At 38.9% G+C, this 18974-nt stretch overlaps 1 protein-coding gene across 1 annotated transcript in view; it reads left to right on the top strand.

Moving 5' to 3' along the window:
• Positions 1 to 18974, top strand: part of SORCS1 (sortilin related VPS10 domain containing receptor 1) — a 539126-nt gene that overhangs the window by 499306 nt on the left and 20846 nt on the right. Inside the window, exon 24 of the mRNA XM_089508330.1 lies at positions 18281 to 18380. Within this exon, the coding sequence (XP_089364456.1) occupies positions 18281 to 18380 (100 nt within the window). The remainder of the gene's footprint in view (positions 1 to 18280; positions 18381 to 18974) is intronic.

Raw genomic sequence — 18974 nt, 5'->3', positions numbered from 1 at the left:
AAGCAAAGTTTCTTGACATCTTCAGCAATTAAAAATGTAGAATGACATAGAAAGCCACTATTAAACTGCACATTTGTGTGTGTTTTTTTAAATTAAACTTTCATTAAAATGGCTTCAGTAAGGTAGACACTAAGCAGCAGCTGATGGACATGCTCTTTTGCTTTCACAGTGGCATATCTACTCTTTTTATTAGGTACCTTGGAATTTTGTGTTAATTAATTGAAAGTGTACATTATTATTATTATTATTATTATTATTAACCTTTATTTATGAAGCACTGTAAATTTACACAGCGCTGTACATACAATCTTTTTAGTTAGACAGTTCCCTGCCCTCGGGCTTACAATCTAAAAAGACATGACACAGAAGGAGAAGAGAGTGGCGGAAGGAAAGGGTAAGAGGTCCAGCAGTTCCTCTCTACCTCCAAGGCCTGGACCAAGGCAGATGGACTGGAGGGAGGGCTTGGGTTCTTAATGGATGGTTAATCATTTTCCAGGGAAAATACATACTGTCAAGTAGGATGATGCATATACAGTACATAGCAATACAGGAAATGGTTTGATAAACAGACAACAAAAGAACACCAAATAGCAAGCGATAATTATGCAATGCCAAGGAAGGCTACTCTGAACAGGATGGTTTTCAACTCTGTTTTGAAGCTGGTTAAAGAAGTGATGGCTCTTGCTTGTGGGGGAAGAAGGTTCCAGGAGTGGGGGGCAGCAAGTGAAAATGGGCAAATCCGGGATGGGGCAGAGGAAATCCTGGGCTGAGACAGCAGACCTTGACTACCAGAACGGAGGGCCCTGGTGGGAAGGTGAGGAGAAAGAAGGTCTGATAAGTAAGGAGGGGCCAGTCCATGGAGGGCTTTAAACGTCGACAGCAGGAGCTTGTACTGAATACGGAAAGGGAGGGGGAGCCAGTGAAGGGATGCCAACACAGGAGAGATGAGGTCAGAGCGGTGGGTGGAAGTGATAATGCATGCAGCTGAATGCTGAACAGAGATTAAAGGACGGAGGTAAGAAAGAGGAAGCCCAGCCAAGAGGACATTACAGTAATCAAGTCATGAGATCACTAGGGCATGGACCAGGATCTTGGCAGTAGAGGCGGAGAGATATGGTCGGATTTTGGCAATATTGTACAAGAAGAATCTACAAGCCCTGGCTGTGGTCTGGATCTGAGGGATACACGACAGAGAAGAGTCAAAGATAAAACCAAGACTGCAGGCTTGCTGGACTGCTTGAATAGAAATATTGTTCACAGAGACAGAAAAGGAGTGTTGAAGGGTGGGCTTAGGAGGAAAGACAAGAAGCTCCGTCTTGGACATGTTGAGCTTCAAACACCGATGGCGCATCCACTGCGAGACAGCTGTGAGGCAAGACGAGACTTGCTGTTCAAGCCTTGGAGAAAGGTCGGAGGCGGAAAGATACAGCTGATACATTACTATATACAATCAGTAATACTTTTACAAATATGTTTGTTGTAGACAGAAACTCAACTGAGTATGTATTGCACAAAATTCATGTTCCCCTTCCACAAAAAAATCCACCTTAGTAAGTATCACAGGAATTCATGATGGGTTAAAAAACAAGCTATGTGCAGTAATGATTTCCCCATTATGGCCAACTGTAAAGGAATATGTCATAATCTGCTCTGAAAAAATATATCTATCATGACTAGGTAGAGTATGCTCTCCATACTCCGAGCCAGAACAACAGCTGAAACATTTTTTTTCTGTTTTTCAACAGGTTCTGGGTTCATGGCCATAAATAAAGCAAGTGCTAGGGGGAAAACTCCCCTAATTTTGTCCTTCCCTTTCAATTTATGAACTGTAGGGCATGTGATACAGGAGTCTAGTATATGTTTAGGCAGTGCTAGATTTCATGGGTGAGTTCTACAGATCTTGATTACAGCAAATAAGTGAATATCATGTACCACTCACTATGAAAGGCTTTCCAGTATATGGTGCAGTCTCCTCTGTCTCCCACAATGGACTGTATTGAAATCAGTACTCTGTGTGGTCATCTGAATCTACCTATAGCCATTTTAGGTTACTTTTAACTTTCTTGGTGTTAAGAATCTGAACCATGTCCAAAAGAGGGCGACTAAAATGGTGAAGGGTCTAGAAACCATGCCCCATGAGGAATAACTTAGGGTGCTGGGGATGTTTAGCCTGGAGAAGAGAAGGTTAAGAGGTTAATGATAGCCCTGTTTAAATACTTGAAGGGATGTCATATTGAAGAAGGAGCAAGCTTGTTTTCTGCTGCTCCAGAGAACAGGACCCAGAACAATTGATGCAAGCTCCGGGAAAAGAGATTCCACCTCAACATTAGAAGGAACTTCCTGACAGTAAAGGCTGTTTGACAGTGGAACAAACTCCCTCAGAGTGTACTGGAGTCTCCCTCCTTGGAGGTCTTTAAACAGAGGCTGGCTGGGCATCTGTCGCGGATGCTTTGATTTAAAGTTCCTGCATAGCAGGGGGTTGGACTGGATGGCCCTTACGGTCTCTTCCAACTCTACGATTCTATGATCCTTAGGCTGCACTTCTATACAGCAGAGATCATAGCGGATAACAAGGGTACAAAACATATGGTTACCAGCTGGGGATGCGTTACCTGCAGATCCTGTATTGAGTAAGGGGTTGGACTCAATGACCCATGAGGTCTCTTTGAACTCTGTGATTCTATGATGATTTGAAATGAGCATTCCTAGCTATTTTAAAAGGAATCCCCCATATTAAATTTAATGACCTGATTTGCTTTCAAATTTTGGTAACACAGCTGTGGGTTGTAGGGTGGAATTGGTATAAGATCTGCTGAAGTTACATACAAATATCAAATTTTTGAAAAGGCAGCTATGAGTTGTAGAGGGGAAATTGGCATCAGACCTGGTAAGTTGCCTACATGCATCATATGTCCTTGCTTGGGGATGAGGCTCACTGAACATGGTGGGATGTACCTCCAAGGACAGATATGCATATAAACTGTTGTTTAACAGTTTAACTGCTGTTAAACCCAAAGAAGGTCTAAAAGAGCAAGGTGGCATCTATATCTTATCTGTATATTTCTGAGTGCGCTCACATGATTCATTAGCAATGAATTAACTAGTATGCATTCAGCATTCATTGTGTTGACCTGCTGGCATGCAGTATTGTCGCACCTCTAATTGAAATGCATCCATATAGAGCAGGGGTCAGCAACCTCCGACCCAGATGCGGCCCGCGGAGGCCTTTCCGCCGGCCCCTGCTCACTCCTGCCACCGCCGCCACCGATTGCGGCTTTTTGCCTCTCCAGGCGCCACCATTTTATTTCTCAAAATGCCAGCAAAGTCTCGCGTGACCTTTCCAGTGGTCGCGTGAGACTTCGCCGCCATTTTGAGAAACAAAATGCCGGTGGCCTAGAGGCGAAGTCTCACACGACCACAGGAAACCTCTAGGAGGCCCACTGTGGCCGCCGGAGCCCTCGAACAGGGCTCCGGCGGTGGCAAAGGGGCCGGCAAAGAGGAGGAGGCCTCCAGCGCTGGTGGCCCCTGCCGGCTTTTTTGTCGGCCTCTGATGGGGCCTGAGGCCCCATTAGGGGCCGGCAAAGAGGGGGAGGCCTCCAGCGCTGGTGCCAGAGGAGGCCTTCAGCACTGGCGGCCCCCACTGGTTTTTGCCAGCCTCTGATGGGGCCTGGGGCCCTGTCAGGGGCCGGCAAAGAGGGGGAGGCCTCCAGCGCTGGCGGCCCCCACCAGCTTTTTTGATGGCCTCTGACGGAGCCTGGGGCCCTGTCAGGGGCTGGCAAAGAGGAGGAGGCCTGGCCCCCGGAGGGTGGAAGCTCCACCCCCAGAGAGTGGAAGCTCCACCCCTGGCATATGGCCCTGTCCCCGGAGGGTGGAAGCTCCACCCCCCCGGCTTCGGCCCCCCCAGTTGTCTTGAGGGACAACAACCCGGCCCCCGGCTCAAAAACGTTGCCTACCCCTGATATAGAGTGACAACAAGAAAATGCTTTAGGCAAAATATTGTAGACTGAAAGATATGCCAATTATAAAAGAATTGGGTGGAGGGAGTGGTGTATGACAGGTAGTGAGGGTAGTATTGTGCATGCAAAAGAAAGAAGCCAGAAAATAAAATGTTTTGGTGGGACAACAGTTCCTCCTTACCAAAGAACTGTTATTGTGGAGCAACAGACATACTTAGTGGATTAAAAGATCAACATTTAAAAGTAATTTAAGTATTTTAGACAAACCAGGTACCTAAAGAAAACAGCCTTAGCTCTGTAACTCTGCCAACTCAGATACTAATTTACTGGAAAGATTATAGTTCTGCTGAAGAGTACACACTCTCTCTCTCTCTCTCTCTCTCTCTCTCTCTCTCTCTCTGTGTGTGTGTGTGTGTAGAGGACCAGGCATTTTACCAAAGGTTATCACAAGATAGCAAAAGAGGCAAAAGAAGTGTGCCCATTGGGAACCATTGACACCATGCAATATGCAGATACTTAATAGCTCTGTGCTTGTACTAGAGATGGATTGTTGTTATTGTTACCATATCTGCTGTCAGGTCAGCTTTGACTTGATGGTGAACTTAGGGGTGAGAGGCCTACAACAGTTTCCCTTATTAAGAGCCCTGGTCATCACTAGCAGACTTAGGTCTGTGACTTTCTTTACTTAGTCAACCCATCTGTAATATTATCCTTATTTTCTATTGCTTTCAACAATTAATGGCATTATTGTCTTTACATATTTTCTCATAGTATGCGCAAAGTATGATAGCTACAGTTTTGACATTTTGTAATCTAGTGACAGTTCAGGCAGCATTTGCTCTGAAATGCATTTATTTGTCTTTGTTGGAGGTGTGTAAAGCTCTGCTTCAGCACCACATTTCCCTGTTAGCTATCTTCAATGTCCAGCTTTCTTCATGGTCTAGATATAAACAGATACATATCAGTTTCACATATACACAGTATCTTCATGAGCACCCAATTGTTTTCATGCCTATCAGGAGATTTAGAAAGTGAAAAGGTTATATTTTATATTTAAGAAAATCACAAAATATGTCTGTGTATTTCCCCAAAATGTATGCATTTTACTCTAAAATACACTTTTGCAAGTGCATGTATTTCACCAAAATTAGGTATTTCCTATTTTTAACCTAATATACATATATTTGTAACAATGTGGTATATTTTAAAGCTCAAAGCTGTATTGCTAAATTCAGAGGCGTGCAAAAACCTGAAGTATAGCTGCTTTCTGATGCCCCTTGAGCTCCGCTTAGCCACCTCCCTAGCCCAAGTTAAGAAGGGGCTGAAAACCTACTTCTTCGAGCAGGCCTACCCCTGACTATTTCGCCCCAGAATGCTCTCCCCTCCCCCCCCCCCCCGTCCGTCAGCATTGTCAAGCTGGCACGAATTTTATTGTTTTTATTGTACTGTACTGTTTTTAAATTATGTTTGTATTATTATATTGTTGTATGCCTTTTGTTGTACACTGCCCTGATTCTAAGAAGGGCGGTATATAAATAAATTTTATTATTATTATTATTATTATTATTATTCCTACATGACAGAACATGTTCCAATGAGCTGTCAAAATAGGTATCACTACAAACAGAAGACACCAGATATGTACTGTATTGTATAGTTGGCCCTCCATATCCACATATTTTTTATCCACGGATTCAACCATCCACTTCTTGAAAATATTTTAAAAATATCAAATTTCCAATATGCATTTTCTATAAGGAACATCACTCTGCTATTGTATATAATGGAACTTGAACATCAATGAATTTTAGTATCCATGGCAGCACATGGAACCAAACTCCAGGGAATACCAAGGGCCCAGTGTATTTGTCTATTTATACCTTGCCTTTTCCCAACACTGAAAATCTATCATTGGTCAGAATAACATATATTGACTGGAATCATATTGGTGACATACATATGCATACAACTTGTTTTGGATGTTGCATGAGGAGCTGCCTGTCTGGGACTGAGGGGAGGGGGGCAACTAGGCAATAAGCAGCATTTATCCCAGTTCTAGTTCTGGTGCTAAGAAAGAGAAATGAAGTCAATTTCCCAGAGCTCTAAGATTTTCTTTCCTCACCCCTGTGGTACTGCTTATTGCCTCCTTCTGCCCAACCCACGGCCAATAAGCAGTTGCAGTAGTGCCTGCTTGGGGTGTGTGAGAGGTGCATGGAGCTATGCTTGCGGAGTGTTACAGTTTGCACACTCCAGCATAGAATTTTGAGTATATATTTTCTAATCATTTGACTGAGGTACACTAGTGAGATCCGACCTGGAATAGTAGACTAAAATAATTCAGGTGGCTTGCATCTTTTACATCTGAATCACTCTTCAGACTCAGCTACTACTGTCTCTGGTATCTCTTGTTGTTCTGAAATAACCATGAATAGGTGGAAGGCTTGAAACTGCCCTCCAGCAATGTGGTTTGTATAGCTTATGGCATGACAGTGATAATGAATCTTTGAATTGTTGGAGTCGGTAGGGAGCACTAGAGAGAAGAACAGTTAACTACTTTTGTTATGAGCAGGGATACTGAAAACTTTTATCAGGTTAATATTTCATTCAGTAAGACTTTGTTGTTAAGAACCATGTGGAAGCTAAGGGAAAGGGGAAGATGTGATAAAGAATGGGTTGATTGATTGGCTGAATGGTTTTTCACAACTTCTGGCTTTCAGATTTTATGGCCTCACCATCATGTGAGACATTGTTTTGTTTTTGAGCAATTAGAAATAGTGTTTAGCTGAGCTCAGATCACTCAGTTAGTTCTTATCTAATGCCATCATTAATATTTAATCTGATAACTTTTCTATATATATTTTTCCTTGTATTGTAGAAAGAGAAAGTTATAAAAATGGGGTCTTCGTGTGATTGTACATGAAATTACATTAAAGATCTTTTGGCTGCTCAGTGTGCATAGCATGGCATTGGCCTGTTTGACAGGATGTGCAAAAAAGTGTTTGTTTTTTTTTATTTTTAAAACGTGATTGTTTCACTCTTGTTTCAAGAGTCTCTCTGTGTGTGTGTTGTGTGTATGTGTTTATAGGGGAAAGTAATCTAGGTACAACCGTAGACGTAAAGACATCACTGTTGCTTTTGTAAGGTTTTATCATGCATATCCTGACTAAATACACAGAGGGTAAAAGACTATAATGAGCAGAATAAAATAATGGCTGCATTAAACTGAACATGTTTCTGTTCAATAAATAATTTTATAAAATTTCCTTAGTTAAGTATAGCAAAAGTTGGTAGACTGATTTTTTTTTATTTCTAAACATCTTTTAAAGTGAACCAGATCAATTCATTTTTTCCCCAAAAGGCACAGATCAGAATACAGTGAACTTTAAAAGTGAATGTGTCTTTGATTTTTCTATTGCACTTTGCATCTTAAGAATGCATATTTTATGGACTCAGATGAATACAAATGCATACAATTTATATTCAGAGTTTTAGAAAATGTGGAAAACTAGACACACATGAAACTGATAAGAAATGCAAACAGACTTTTGAATCAATCCCTAAATTAAATATGGAATGTAGGATAGAAAGAATTAGAAGAAAACTAAAAGCATAGAACAGGTGAAACTGTCTTCCACACAGTTGGTATGCACACATGATTCAAATGTAACATTTTTTAAAAAAATCTACTAATGAGAGCACCACAATAAACTGTTGTAATTTTAACACATCTTGTTCAAGATAGTAGGATGTACTAAAACAATCTTTTCTTACAATAGACAAGCAGCTTTTAATTGCCACGAGAGGGCAGTATAATACCTACTCACACAGAGACACAGCTGCATATGGATTCAGACTCTGTTATATCCGTATACTACCATCTTTATTCAAACCCATATTATGCTGGATTGGAATACTGTGATGAAATAAAATTTTCCATTGAAACTCAAGACTGAATGTTTCAAAAGTGATATATACATTTCATTTCTGTGTCAAAACTTCTGATGTATACAAAAGATAAGGCATGGGTAAAATGTTTGTGCAAAGCCAGGACTACTGTTGAACATAAAGAAAACAATTATGACAATGGATTCTACACAAATTCAACCTAGACAATGAAGAAACAGAAGTAGTAAAAGAGTTCTCATACCTGAGATCAAACATTGATAGAAACAGGGACTGCAGTCAGGAAATCAGAAAAAGATTAAGAATGGGGAGGGCAGCTATGAAAGAACTAGAAAAGATCCTGAAATGCAAAAATATACAATCAAGCACAAAAGGTAGAATCATCAAATTGTATTCCCTATTACCATGTGTGGATGTGAGAGCTGGACAATTGAGAAATTAGAAAGGAAGAAAGTCAATTCATTTGAGAGGTATGCTGGAGGACAGTGCTGAGGATTCTTGATGTACACCGCTTTGATCATTGGAAAAGCGGTATATAAATAAAGTATTATTATTATTATTATTATTATTATTATTATTATTATTCTGTGGACAGCCAAAAAGACAAACAAATGGGTCCTAGAACAGATCAAGCCAGAAATGTCCCTGGAATCCAAGATGACAAAACAGGCAGTTAAACTTTAGACACATTGTGAGAAGGTACGACTCATTGGAAAAAATAATAATGCTAGGAAAGGTGGAAGGATGTAGAAAGAGAGGAATGCTGCATGCTATATGGATGGACTCTATTAGGGGGGTCATGGGTTTGACTTTGCAGAAACAAAGCAGAGCAGTGGAGGAGAGGAAGTCTTGGAGATGTCTCATTCACAGGGTCGCCATGGGTCAAAATCAACTTGAGGGCAGTTAACAACAGCAACAAAAGGTAGAAGTGATTTTTCTGTACATACATTTATTCATTGTCAGGATTTATATGTCACCTCTATGTCTTATTGACACTTAAGGTGTCTTATGTATGTTTACTCAGTCCATTAGTTTTCTTAATCCAAAATATAGGATTATTTGCTCAATAGAACCATTTTCTGTTATAAAATATTCTAGCATGTATTGATTTGCCACCAGAAAATTCTATAATGGCTGTGTCTGTAATGAGTGCTATAAAGTATTTCCCATTTAAGCCTCACTTCCTGTTTAGCATTTTGATGTCCAGTTCAGTATGAAAATTTAATATGGGTGCCCGGATTCCTTCTAGGCCTCATTTCTTAGTTCATGGAGCTATAGAAAAACACTTCCATTTGCAGCCATTAGGACTGACCCACTTGGAAAATGTACACTATAAAAGAAATCCATACTAGTTTCATACTATCAATACTGCAAAGGAACTTTTCCCCATTAAAGTTCAGAATTATTGATAGTTCAGAATACTGGAATAGAAATATTCATTTACATTGATATTGCTTTATTGAATCAGCTTTAAGGTAGATATACTCCAATGGGAAATTGTTGTGGAAATCTAGCGAAACAAATGGGAATTGAATCAGAATGCAACACAAATGTCACGGAATACATTTTGTTTCATTTCAATGAGGCTTTAGAAAGGTAGCCTCTGCAGAGTGCAAACTGTGTTCCATCTCAGTCAGAGCTATTACAGTATACAATCTCTGAGGAAATGCTTTAGGGGGACATATTACTTGAATTATTACAACTATTTTCACCAAACACAAGAAATGAGAACAACAGACACTAAGCTGATTTCATTTCAGTGTTGGCCAGCTATATAGCATATGTACGAGAATAATACAATATAAATCTTACCCATTTGACCCCAGATGTTTTGCTATACGAAGCATAGCTTCACTTTGTTAGAACCAGCATGTCAGAATGACTGGCTATAGTGCTTGGCTTCATATTCCTATCCTCCATACTTAACACCTCAGTATTATAGTTCTCATCTTTGTAAAATATCCCTTTTGATTAGAGTATAATCTATCTCCAAAATAAGTTAAAGCGGACACAATTTTTAAATAATATTAATATTTTCTGTCCCATTTCAAAAGATGTTTGCTTATGTAGAAAAGGAAGCTTTGTTTGGGTCTTCTCTACAGGGTACTCACTCAGAAACCAATCCTTGGTCTCCAGTCACTCCCCTTGCCCTACACATTTCAACCCTTTCTTGGTTTTAGTAATTGTTGTTGTGTGCCTTCAAGTCATTCCCAACTTATATCACAGGTATATCTGTGCCTTAGAATGTGTGATTCACACCAGGTCACCCAGTGGATTTCCATTGCCAAACGGAGAATCAAACCCTAGTCTCCAGACTCGTAGTCCAACTCTTAAACTACTACATCATACTGGCACACAAGATGACATTAGCCCTGGAGAAAAAAAGATGTGATTTATGATGGGTTCAAATTGGTAATTTTGTAATGAATATCTTTTTAAACTATTTATATGAATGATTTTCAGAACAACGTTTGAATAACAAAACAACAAAGGTTCATTGACCGACAGAAAATCTTGCATGTAGCTGGGTCTATAGATTTTAATGTAATAACTCAGTGAAAGTAAGAACATTTCCCTGAACTCTTTTCTCAGTATATCACTACATTCTTGGCTCTCATCTAACTACACTCTGTTTCTATCTGACTCTATCTTATCCATTCCTTTCTACAACCCTATCTCTGGTCCAAAACATACTGCAGAAATAATCCAGTTTGAGACTGCTTTAACTGCCCTGGCTCAATGCAAGGTAATTCTGGAACTGTAGTTTTGGGAGACATTTAGTCATCTGTCAGTGTGCCACAATAAACTACAATTCCTGGGATTTCCTAGCACAGAGCCAGGACAGTTAAAGCGGTCTGAAACTTTAAAGCGGTCTGAAACTGGATTATTTCTGCAGTGTCTTTTGGACCTCTGTTTCCAAGCAGCCCTATCTGACAGCTGAACAGTGAATCATCTTCTTTTATATTATTTCCTTTGCAAACCCTCCCTTTCTAAGCATTCCAATAGCAATGAGTGGCTCCATTTTGACCGTGGAAACTTGGATTTAACCCTTCTTCACACTAATGCTGGATAGGTTAATCATAGTCATATTTTAAATGCCCGAATTCAGGTGTTTTTGTAGGATGCTGTGTAAGAGAGAGATAGAGAGTCATGTTTTATTCAGGTCTGATAACATGTAGTGAGGCAAAAATAATCTATATTCAACCAAAACTACACCAGTCCTCAAAATCATTTTATTTTCTTTTGTTATTTTATATTAAAATCCCAACATTTTATTTTTACAAATTATTTGTTACCATTATGTATTATACGCCCATTGATGAGAAAATGATAAAGAATAGCTTCTGTTACAAAAATGTCCCCCCCCACACACACACACACATACACACCTTATGTCTAATTTTGCAGATGAAGTAGATAAAGTCAATGAAGCTGTGTGGAGGACCAAAACTAATTCACATAGTTAATTATTTTCGCTGGAGAGACTCTTGATGACTCTAAATTAGGTGTTGGGATGTGGAGTGGTATCATGTTCAGCATTATTCTTCTAATCTATGAAGCAATACGAACAATGTAGTGGAGCTATCTGGAATACATATGGGCAGTTGAATCTTATATACGTGTTATTTTAATCCCATTCACTGCCACAAGAATGCAAGAATTCATAATATTACAAATACATTAAAATCCTCTTTTGCATATGACTATTAATTTATGTTTTTAATTATAAATTTAAATTTGGAGTGCAATCCATCAGGACTTTCTTCTGGGGTTGGCTACAGGGAGCACAAGCTTGTTGTCTGGCTGCTTCTGGGCACAAATAACACAATTGACATATGAATCTTCAGAAAACCTGAACTTGAGCCATATAGAGCTGTATAGGTCATAACTAGTATGTATAAAGCTCTATATGGCTCAGGTTCAGGTTTTTATATGTTCTCATAAGATCATGCTTCTTTTTGAGATCTTCTGTGGAAGCCCATCTGCCTGCCCCACTACCCTCACAGATACATCTGGTGGGAGCACAGGAGATGATTCCTGCTCATTTCATTGAGGCTTGCATAAAAGAACTAGTGGTTTGTGTAGGTGGTGCTAATACTTTTTTTTTCAGTTGGCAACTTCTAGTCTTCCTAATTGGTCCTTCGCAGTTTTCTTTTCCAAGCCTTTCATATTGCTATTTTTTCCTAATCCTCTCTTAGCTTTTCTCTTTCATTCACTGGAAACATGAAGGGGCATATCACTCCTGCATGTACCCATAGAGACAGCTCCGAACAGATCATTTTGAAACTTATCTATTGAGTAAAAACTATATTTTGATAATCACCATGATTTATGCATACATTGCTATGTACAGAAAACTCTATATTGAAGTATATTCAATTTAGGGGCTGAACAGACTGACAGGATAAAATGGCTGTCCTGGGTTTTCTGAAAGCAGGTAGAAGCCCTGCTGTCTGCATGGCCAGCTCTGAAGGCGGGCTGAACCCATAGGCTGTCTGCAGCCATCCAGCCACAGTGCTTGGAAGGTTTTTGCTCCCCATCATGCACGCACACCATCACACTAACACTTCACCTGTGACCACCAATTACCTCCCTCCTCCCACCCAGCTGCCATATCATTGTGACTGGCCACACAATCACATGTGCAATATATCACATGTACAGTGTATCAGTGGCACAGCATAATAGGTGGCAAAGCACAATCATACATGCCCCCTTCAGCACCCCTTCACCCTATGCTGCCTGTTGGACTGCCTGGATTGTATATATTGTAATTATTGGTGACCTATCCTGTTTCTCATACTTTTGTGTTTTTGCTTTCTCGCAGTTCCCTATTGGCACCATGCTGTTTATATGTATGTGCAATAATGCACATTTTCTGGGTTAAGGCAGAGTGTTGGAGCTTCTTTTTGCTCTGTTTTTTAGCCCCAGAGTGCAGATTTGTGTCGTTTATCAGCCAGTTTTCCCTTGTACACCATCTAAACTGTGTGGCTTCAAGTCTCTTTGAAGCCTCTTCATTTTGCCAATGCAGACAACACCTCAAATTCTTATCTAGGATAACGTTGCTTTGTTAAACTTGTAAGTTTAGTTTGTAATACTTACTCCAGCTTGGATAATGTCTCACCCCATTTAATGGATAACAAATGGTGCTCTGAAGCATTGGTTCCTAAACTTGGCCATAGTGACTGGAAACTGTGGGATCTGCAGTCAAACAACATTTAAGAACCCAAAGTTTGGGACCCAATGTTTAAAGGGCTTTTAAATAATAACAATATGGCAGTCTAGCTTTATGAAACCATGTTCCTCAGCTACACATTCTTAGAGGCACCCACTTTAAGCAAAACTGTTGGTTGGATCTTTCCAGAGCGATGAATGTCAGAGAGAAAAGAAGTCTAAATTATACTGTAGGTTTCTTTTCACCCCCTCCCCACCCTATGCAGTTTCTAATAGAAAATACTTTTCAAAGAATGCATTTATTTTTGCCCTTACCATTCCAGCCATGTAGATTGGAGGGCACAGATCATATCTTGTGCGCAATGACCTCCAATTTCTTTATTACTCCTTGAGCGCAGATCATATCACTGTGGCTGCCATCCAAGACACTGTTTCATGTTTTGCTGATGTGCATCCAAGCTGGTGCTTCAGCCAGAGAACCATAACAGGCCACCTGTCCTTCTGGAAGATCTGGCACTTTTGTACACAGAGTTGATGTTATGGAACATTACTTATCATGGCTGTAAGTTTCCTGCCGGCCTGTTGTGACTGTAATTTTTTTTCTAGGACATTTTACATGTCAAACCTTCACTGAAGAGTATTTGTGACTGTATAAACCTTAGATACCTCCAGGCAGCTTTCAAAACTAGCATAGCAGTACTCTAGTTCACCAGGCAAGACACAAATCAGAAAGGGGGGAAAAAGTCTTCATGAATATTGCATGTGACTTTTATGGGCCAATAATCATTATTTTTGATTGTATGGAAATGTTCTTTCTGTTTTTCATATCTGCAACTGTATTTTTTTTATAATAGATCTTTTGGCCTTACAGTGCTTTATTCAAAATTCTCACCATAGGTAGAAAAGGTCTGCTGTTTGAAAAGCATGAAAATTATAGAAAATTTCATCTGGATCTGGCTCAAGTTATAGTATCAAAGACTTAAATAACAAGGGACAGAATTGTAGAGGGGATTATTTAAAAATACCCTAGTTACTCTACCTTTGTCTTTGTAATTATAACTAAACATTTTTTAAAAAAAGTTGGCTTTGGGCGGATAACAGCTTTGGAATTATATATTCCAAAGAAAGAGCTACTGTAGAGCTCTTAGTAAGGTTACAGGTTGGTGATATCTGAATGTGTGTTATATATTACAGTGTCCTTAACTTTCTTCTAAAGAAACACAAAAAATACATTGTGTGTGCTGATGAGACTTAGAGCCCAAACAGACAGGTCAAATGTAAGAGCTTCGGGACACTTTGGAGATGTATTGTTTAAACGATGCACACATCTAAAAGGCCGGAAGCTGCACATAAGCTGTGCTCCAGTTCTTACATTTTTTGTGTCCAGCTACATGTTGTATTTTGTGTATGTGTTAATTGCCCAGCTACACCGAAGTCTGCTAGTTTTTTGTGGGTCTGTTAATTCTCCAGCTTCCACACTGGGATCTTTATGGATTGGAGCATGGAGAGAAGAGGAAGAGGTGTATTTTGTGTATCTGTTAATTGTCCAACTTCCACACTGGGATGCTTGAGGAATGGAGAATGGAAAGAAGAGGAAGAGGTGTATTTTGTGTACCTGTTAATTGTCCGGCTACACTGAAGCCTGCTAGTTTTTTGTGTATCTGTTAATTGTCCAGCTTCCACACTGGGATGCTTGAGGAATGGAGAATGGAGAAAAGAGGAAGAGGTGAGGTAGGGAAAAATGAGAAAGGAAGGATGAGAGAGGAGAGAGGGTATGAGAAGCAGATGACAGGATATGTGACATTTGGAGGGAATGTGTAAAGAAAATAGAATGAAGATGAACAAACATAGTTTGAGAGGATTAAGGTTGTTATGAAAGACTATATGTTAGAATGATTTTGATGTTGGTAATGTTAAGATGTTTGATAATATTTAAACTGATATTTATATAGTTTGTGAAGACGAAGGCTTTCATGGTTGGCATCCATGGTTTTTTGTGGGGTTTTGGGGCTTTTATATAGTTGTTATAATTTTTTTTACATTTGTTGAAAAAAGAATTCTTTAAAAAATGGATGCATTGCAACCTAACTCAGTTATTTTCATTGGTATCAACATTAATTTCAAGCTTATTTGCTTATTTCAGTATTATAAGATGGCTGCATGCATCAGGTTGGGTTTTTTTTTGGGGGGGTGGAAGCTTGTTACAGACAAGGGTAATTGCTCTACAAAACTATAGAAGCAGTTTGGGTTCCATATTTTTTTCTAAGGAACAGAACTCTCCATACCTACTGACAATAGACAATCCTTCAGCTGATATTATCTGTATATGCAAAAACCTGCATGATAACTGCAGGGTTTTTAATTGCTAAGATGTATTTAATATCATCACTGTTTTGTAAGGAGGTGACAGGTTAGGTACTATGATATATGGAATGTTATATGGAATGGCTATTTATACACATCATCATTGTTCCTTAAACGACATTATGGGGCAAAAAAAATGCTGTTCTTCAAGCTACATGAATTTTCAGCTTATAAACTAGTTTCCCATTTATTATTGAGCCAGTACACTCCTCGAAAGCAATCCTGCATATGAAATGCAGGAGCCAAAGGTATGTTAAAAATTCATTACATATAATAAAAAGATGATAAATCTCTTACAGAGAAGAATGAAAGTCAAATAATGCATTCCCATTTGATCAGCATTACAGATTTAAACTAAATCAACAAAATTAGAGAGAGTGAAAATGGTTGTAAAATCATGAGGATATCTTCATCCCCCCACTAATAATTCCTCATTAACCTTTGAAGACTTATTTGAAAGAAATTACTTTAGGTGATTACATCATATGGTGAACCTGTTCATGAAAATAGATTTTACATAGATCTCCACCATAAAATGAAAATACTGGCCCCAATTCAGTTTATGTTTTTTTAAAAAATGAGGGAATAGTGATGTGAATTCATCTTTCTATATGTCAGAGGAACATTTTTATTTTAAAAAGTAAGAGTATTGTTTCTTTAAAAGACAACATCTTATTTGCTAAAAATATGATAGAAGCTTTATATGTATATGCTACCTGGCAAAGGGATATAAGGCTGCCTGCCATTCATTTTGTCTGGCTTCTTTTTAGTTTGTTGTTGTTAACTGCCTTCAAGTCAATCCTGACTCATGATAACCCTTAGGTGAGACATCTCCAAGCCCTCCTGTCCTCCACTGCTCTGCTCAGGTCAGGTCATGTAGATCTGTGCTCTTGGCAACTTGAATTAAATCTAGCCATCTGTTGTCTGGTTTTCCTCTCTTTTTACTATCTTCTACTCTTCCTAGCATTATTGTTTTTTCTAAGGAGTCATGCCTTCTCATGATGTTGGCAAAGTACAACAGCCTCCATTTGATCAACCTGGCTTTCAGAGAGAGTTCTGGCCTGATCTGTTCAAGGACTCATTTGTTTGTCTTTTTAGCTATCCACAGTGTTTACAGCACTTTTTGCCAGTACCACATCTCAAGTGAATTAATTGTCCTTTTATCCCCTTCTTCACTGTCCAACTCTTACATCCATACATGGATTGGACACTTTAGTGATCAGTTGTTTATCTACAGTCTCTGTTCTGATAAATGTTTGATCCAAGGTATTGAGGGTTGCCACTTAACCCATTAGTAGCATTACTATTTATCATTACCCCACACATATAGGTGCAGTGAAGAGACTGATCCATCATTTTTTTTAAAAAAAAAAACTTTTTATGACCTCAAAATGTGATCTCATTTATTCATTAAATACACTGAAAAACATCAGCAGGCTCTTTAGGGCGGGAAATTGGGCAAAATAGTGGCTATTCCTATTTATTTATATTTCAGCTTCAACAAAGTTTAGAGATTTATTTCCTAATGAAAGTGGAAATCCAGTCCAGCAAATGGTGTCAATGTGCACCAAGTAGTATGGGGAGAATTCAAGTAAAGGCCTGCCAGCTGGACAGTATAATAATTGTACATTCCACACTTGTTTTCTCCACACTAGTGTCTTCATTTCACCCTCTACCTTTCTTCTGCTTATTCTGATTTTCCTTCTCTTCTTGTACCAGACAGTAGAAATTCTCATTTATTCATATTCACATTTTATCACATAAGTATACATATTAGCAGTTAAGAAAAAAAATCACTGGACAGTTCCATTGCGCAAAGGTAAGGCAAGTTTTACTGTGGCATGGAAACAGTAGGAAGAGAAAGTTTAAGTACCACGGTGCTACCTCAAAATGAGCTGCCTTGGATGATATTTAATTGCTTTCTGCTGTTGAAGAGACCTGTACTTTTGAGAATCCCTCTTATTTCCAAGGACTATTTTTATTTCTACTGAGCCTAGCTCTACCACTGAATGACTGGACATGGCACAGCAGGTTACAGACATACACAGCATTGACACTGATAACAGTTAATTAATGCATCTTAAATACCAAATAGACACAACTGGTTTCCTGAGATGACTATAAACAATCCCAGTCTCCCAAATATTTTCCTATATGTATACCAAATTTCAGATGTCATGGGTTCAGGGCTATGGTTGAAACAGACAAGGAGAAACACACAGCCATGCACACTTTTATTATAATGTAATATTGGGTCTACATATATGATTAGCGTGAGACTATATTATGCATACCATATGTAGTTATGCATAGATAGAAAAAATTTAGGACTTTCTTTTAGGACTTGCAGTTGAAGCAACTTGCAACTGTTAATAGTCACCTAATCCACTGCTGGCAGGTTAGATTGTTGGGGAAAAGAACTCAATTCACAAAGGATCCCCAGATACAACCTTACTGAAATATATAAACACATCTACAGTTAGCTCTGCCTTTGGTCAGACTTTGGAATCTGTCTGAGGCAGCTGATTTGGGATGCCATAAAAGGGCTGTAGAGTGTTGCCAATCATATTTAAATTATTTTTTTTATTACATTTCTGTTACCAAAGGGAGGGGAGATTTGTCAGTTGCCAAAATTAGCTGAGCAACTGGGTTCTATTCATCAGTTGTGGAGGAGGGAATATTTGCTGTTCCATCTATCACAAAATGTTTTGGACCTTCATGTCAAGAGGATAATTTCATAATTGCACTGAGGTGTTTATTTTACCCAATTTTCTTTGTAAAACTCAGTAATTGTTGCTGTCTAACATTAGACATTAATCTTGACCTTTGTGATAGTTCTTGCATTATTTTACCACTAAATTTTCTTTATTTCCTTATTCCAGATTTCAGAAATTTTGGCCCAGAGACTGAACCAAAATTCCATCCAGTTTGACTTAAAACCTGGAGTTAGAATCTTTGTTCATGCTGCCCATTTAACCGCAGGTTGGTACTGACTCCTTAACATTTCATCCCATGTTGCTAGCAAAGTTTATTATCAAGTCTTCATAGCAGTGCTGTAGAAATGCTCTATTTTTTTTTTAAATACTGGGGATGTTTTGTACTTTGATTACACTGTATTGCGAGTAGTAGTTCAACAGTAGCAACGTCAGATTTACAATACAATGTTATGTGTGTCTTCTTGAATGTAAACCAGCTAATTATGTTTACTCCAATATGTATGCATGGAATTGCAGCTTCTTCAAAATAAAAATGGCATAATATTCCTTTTATGAATAGACAAGTCCCTCCAAAGGTCTGTGACAAGAAGGAACAGGTCTAGGTGGGGCTGCCCAGAAAATTGTATGGTTTTACTAATTACTCCTTTTTGGCTTGCAGTTGTCTCATGGGTCTTTCATTGGTCATTTCATGCAATAATTTTATCAATTTTCTCCCATCTGCAAAAGATGCAGTGCAAAGCACCCTCTGTGCAGTTTTTGAAGGCTATTCGTAGTTAAGGATTTATTGTGTGCAAAATTCGCACATTGATTTTCTGTGTGCAGAAAACAACAGTTCCAGAGAGGGAAACAACATGCATTA

Source organism: Sceloporus occidentalis, unplaced genomic scaffold (assembly GCF_023333645.1).
Source record: "Sceloporus occidentalis isolate IW3139 unplaced genomic scaffold, rSceOcc1.0.p SCAF_2, whole genome shotgun sequence".
Taxonomy (NCBI): Eukaryota; Metazoa; Chordata; class Lepidosauria; order Squamata; family Phrynosomatidae; genus Sceloporus; species Sceloporus occidentalis.
The sequence above is the reverse complement of the archived record's forward strand: the minus strand, read 5'-3'. Positions and strand labels throughout refer to the sequence as shown.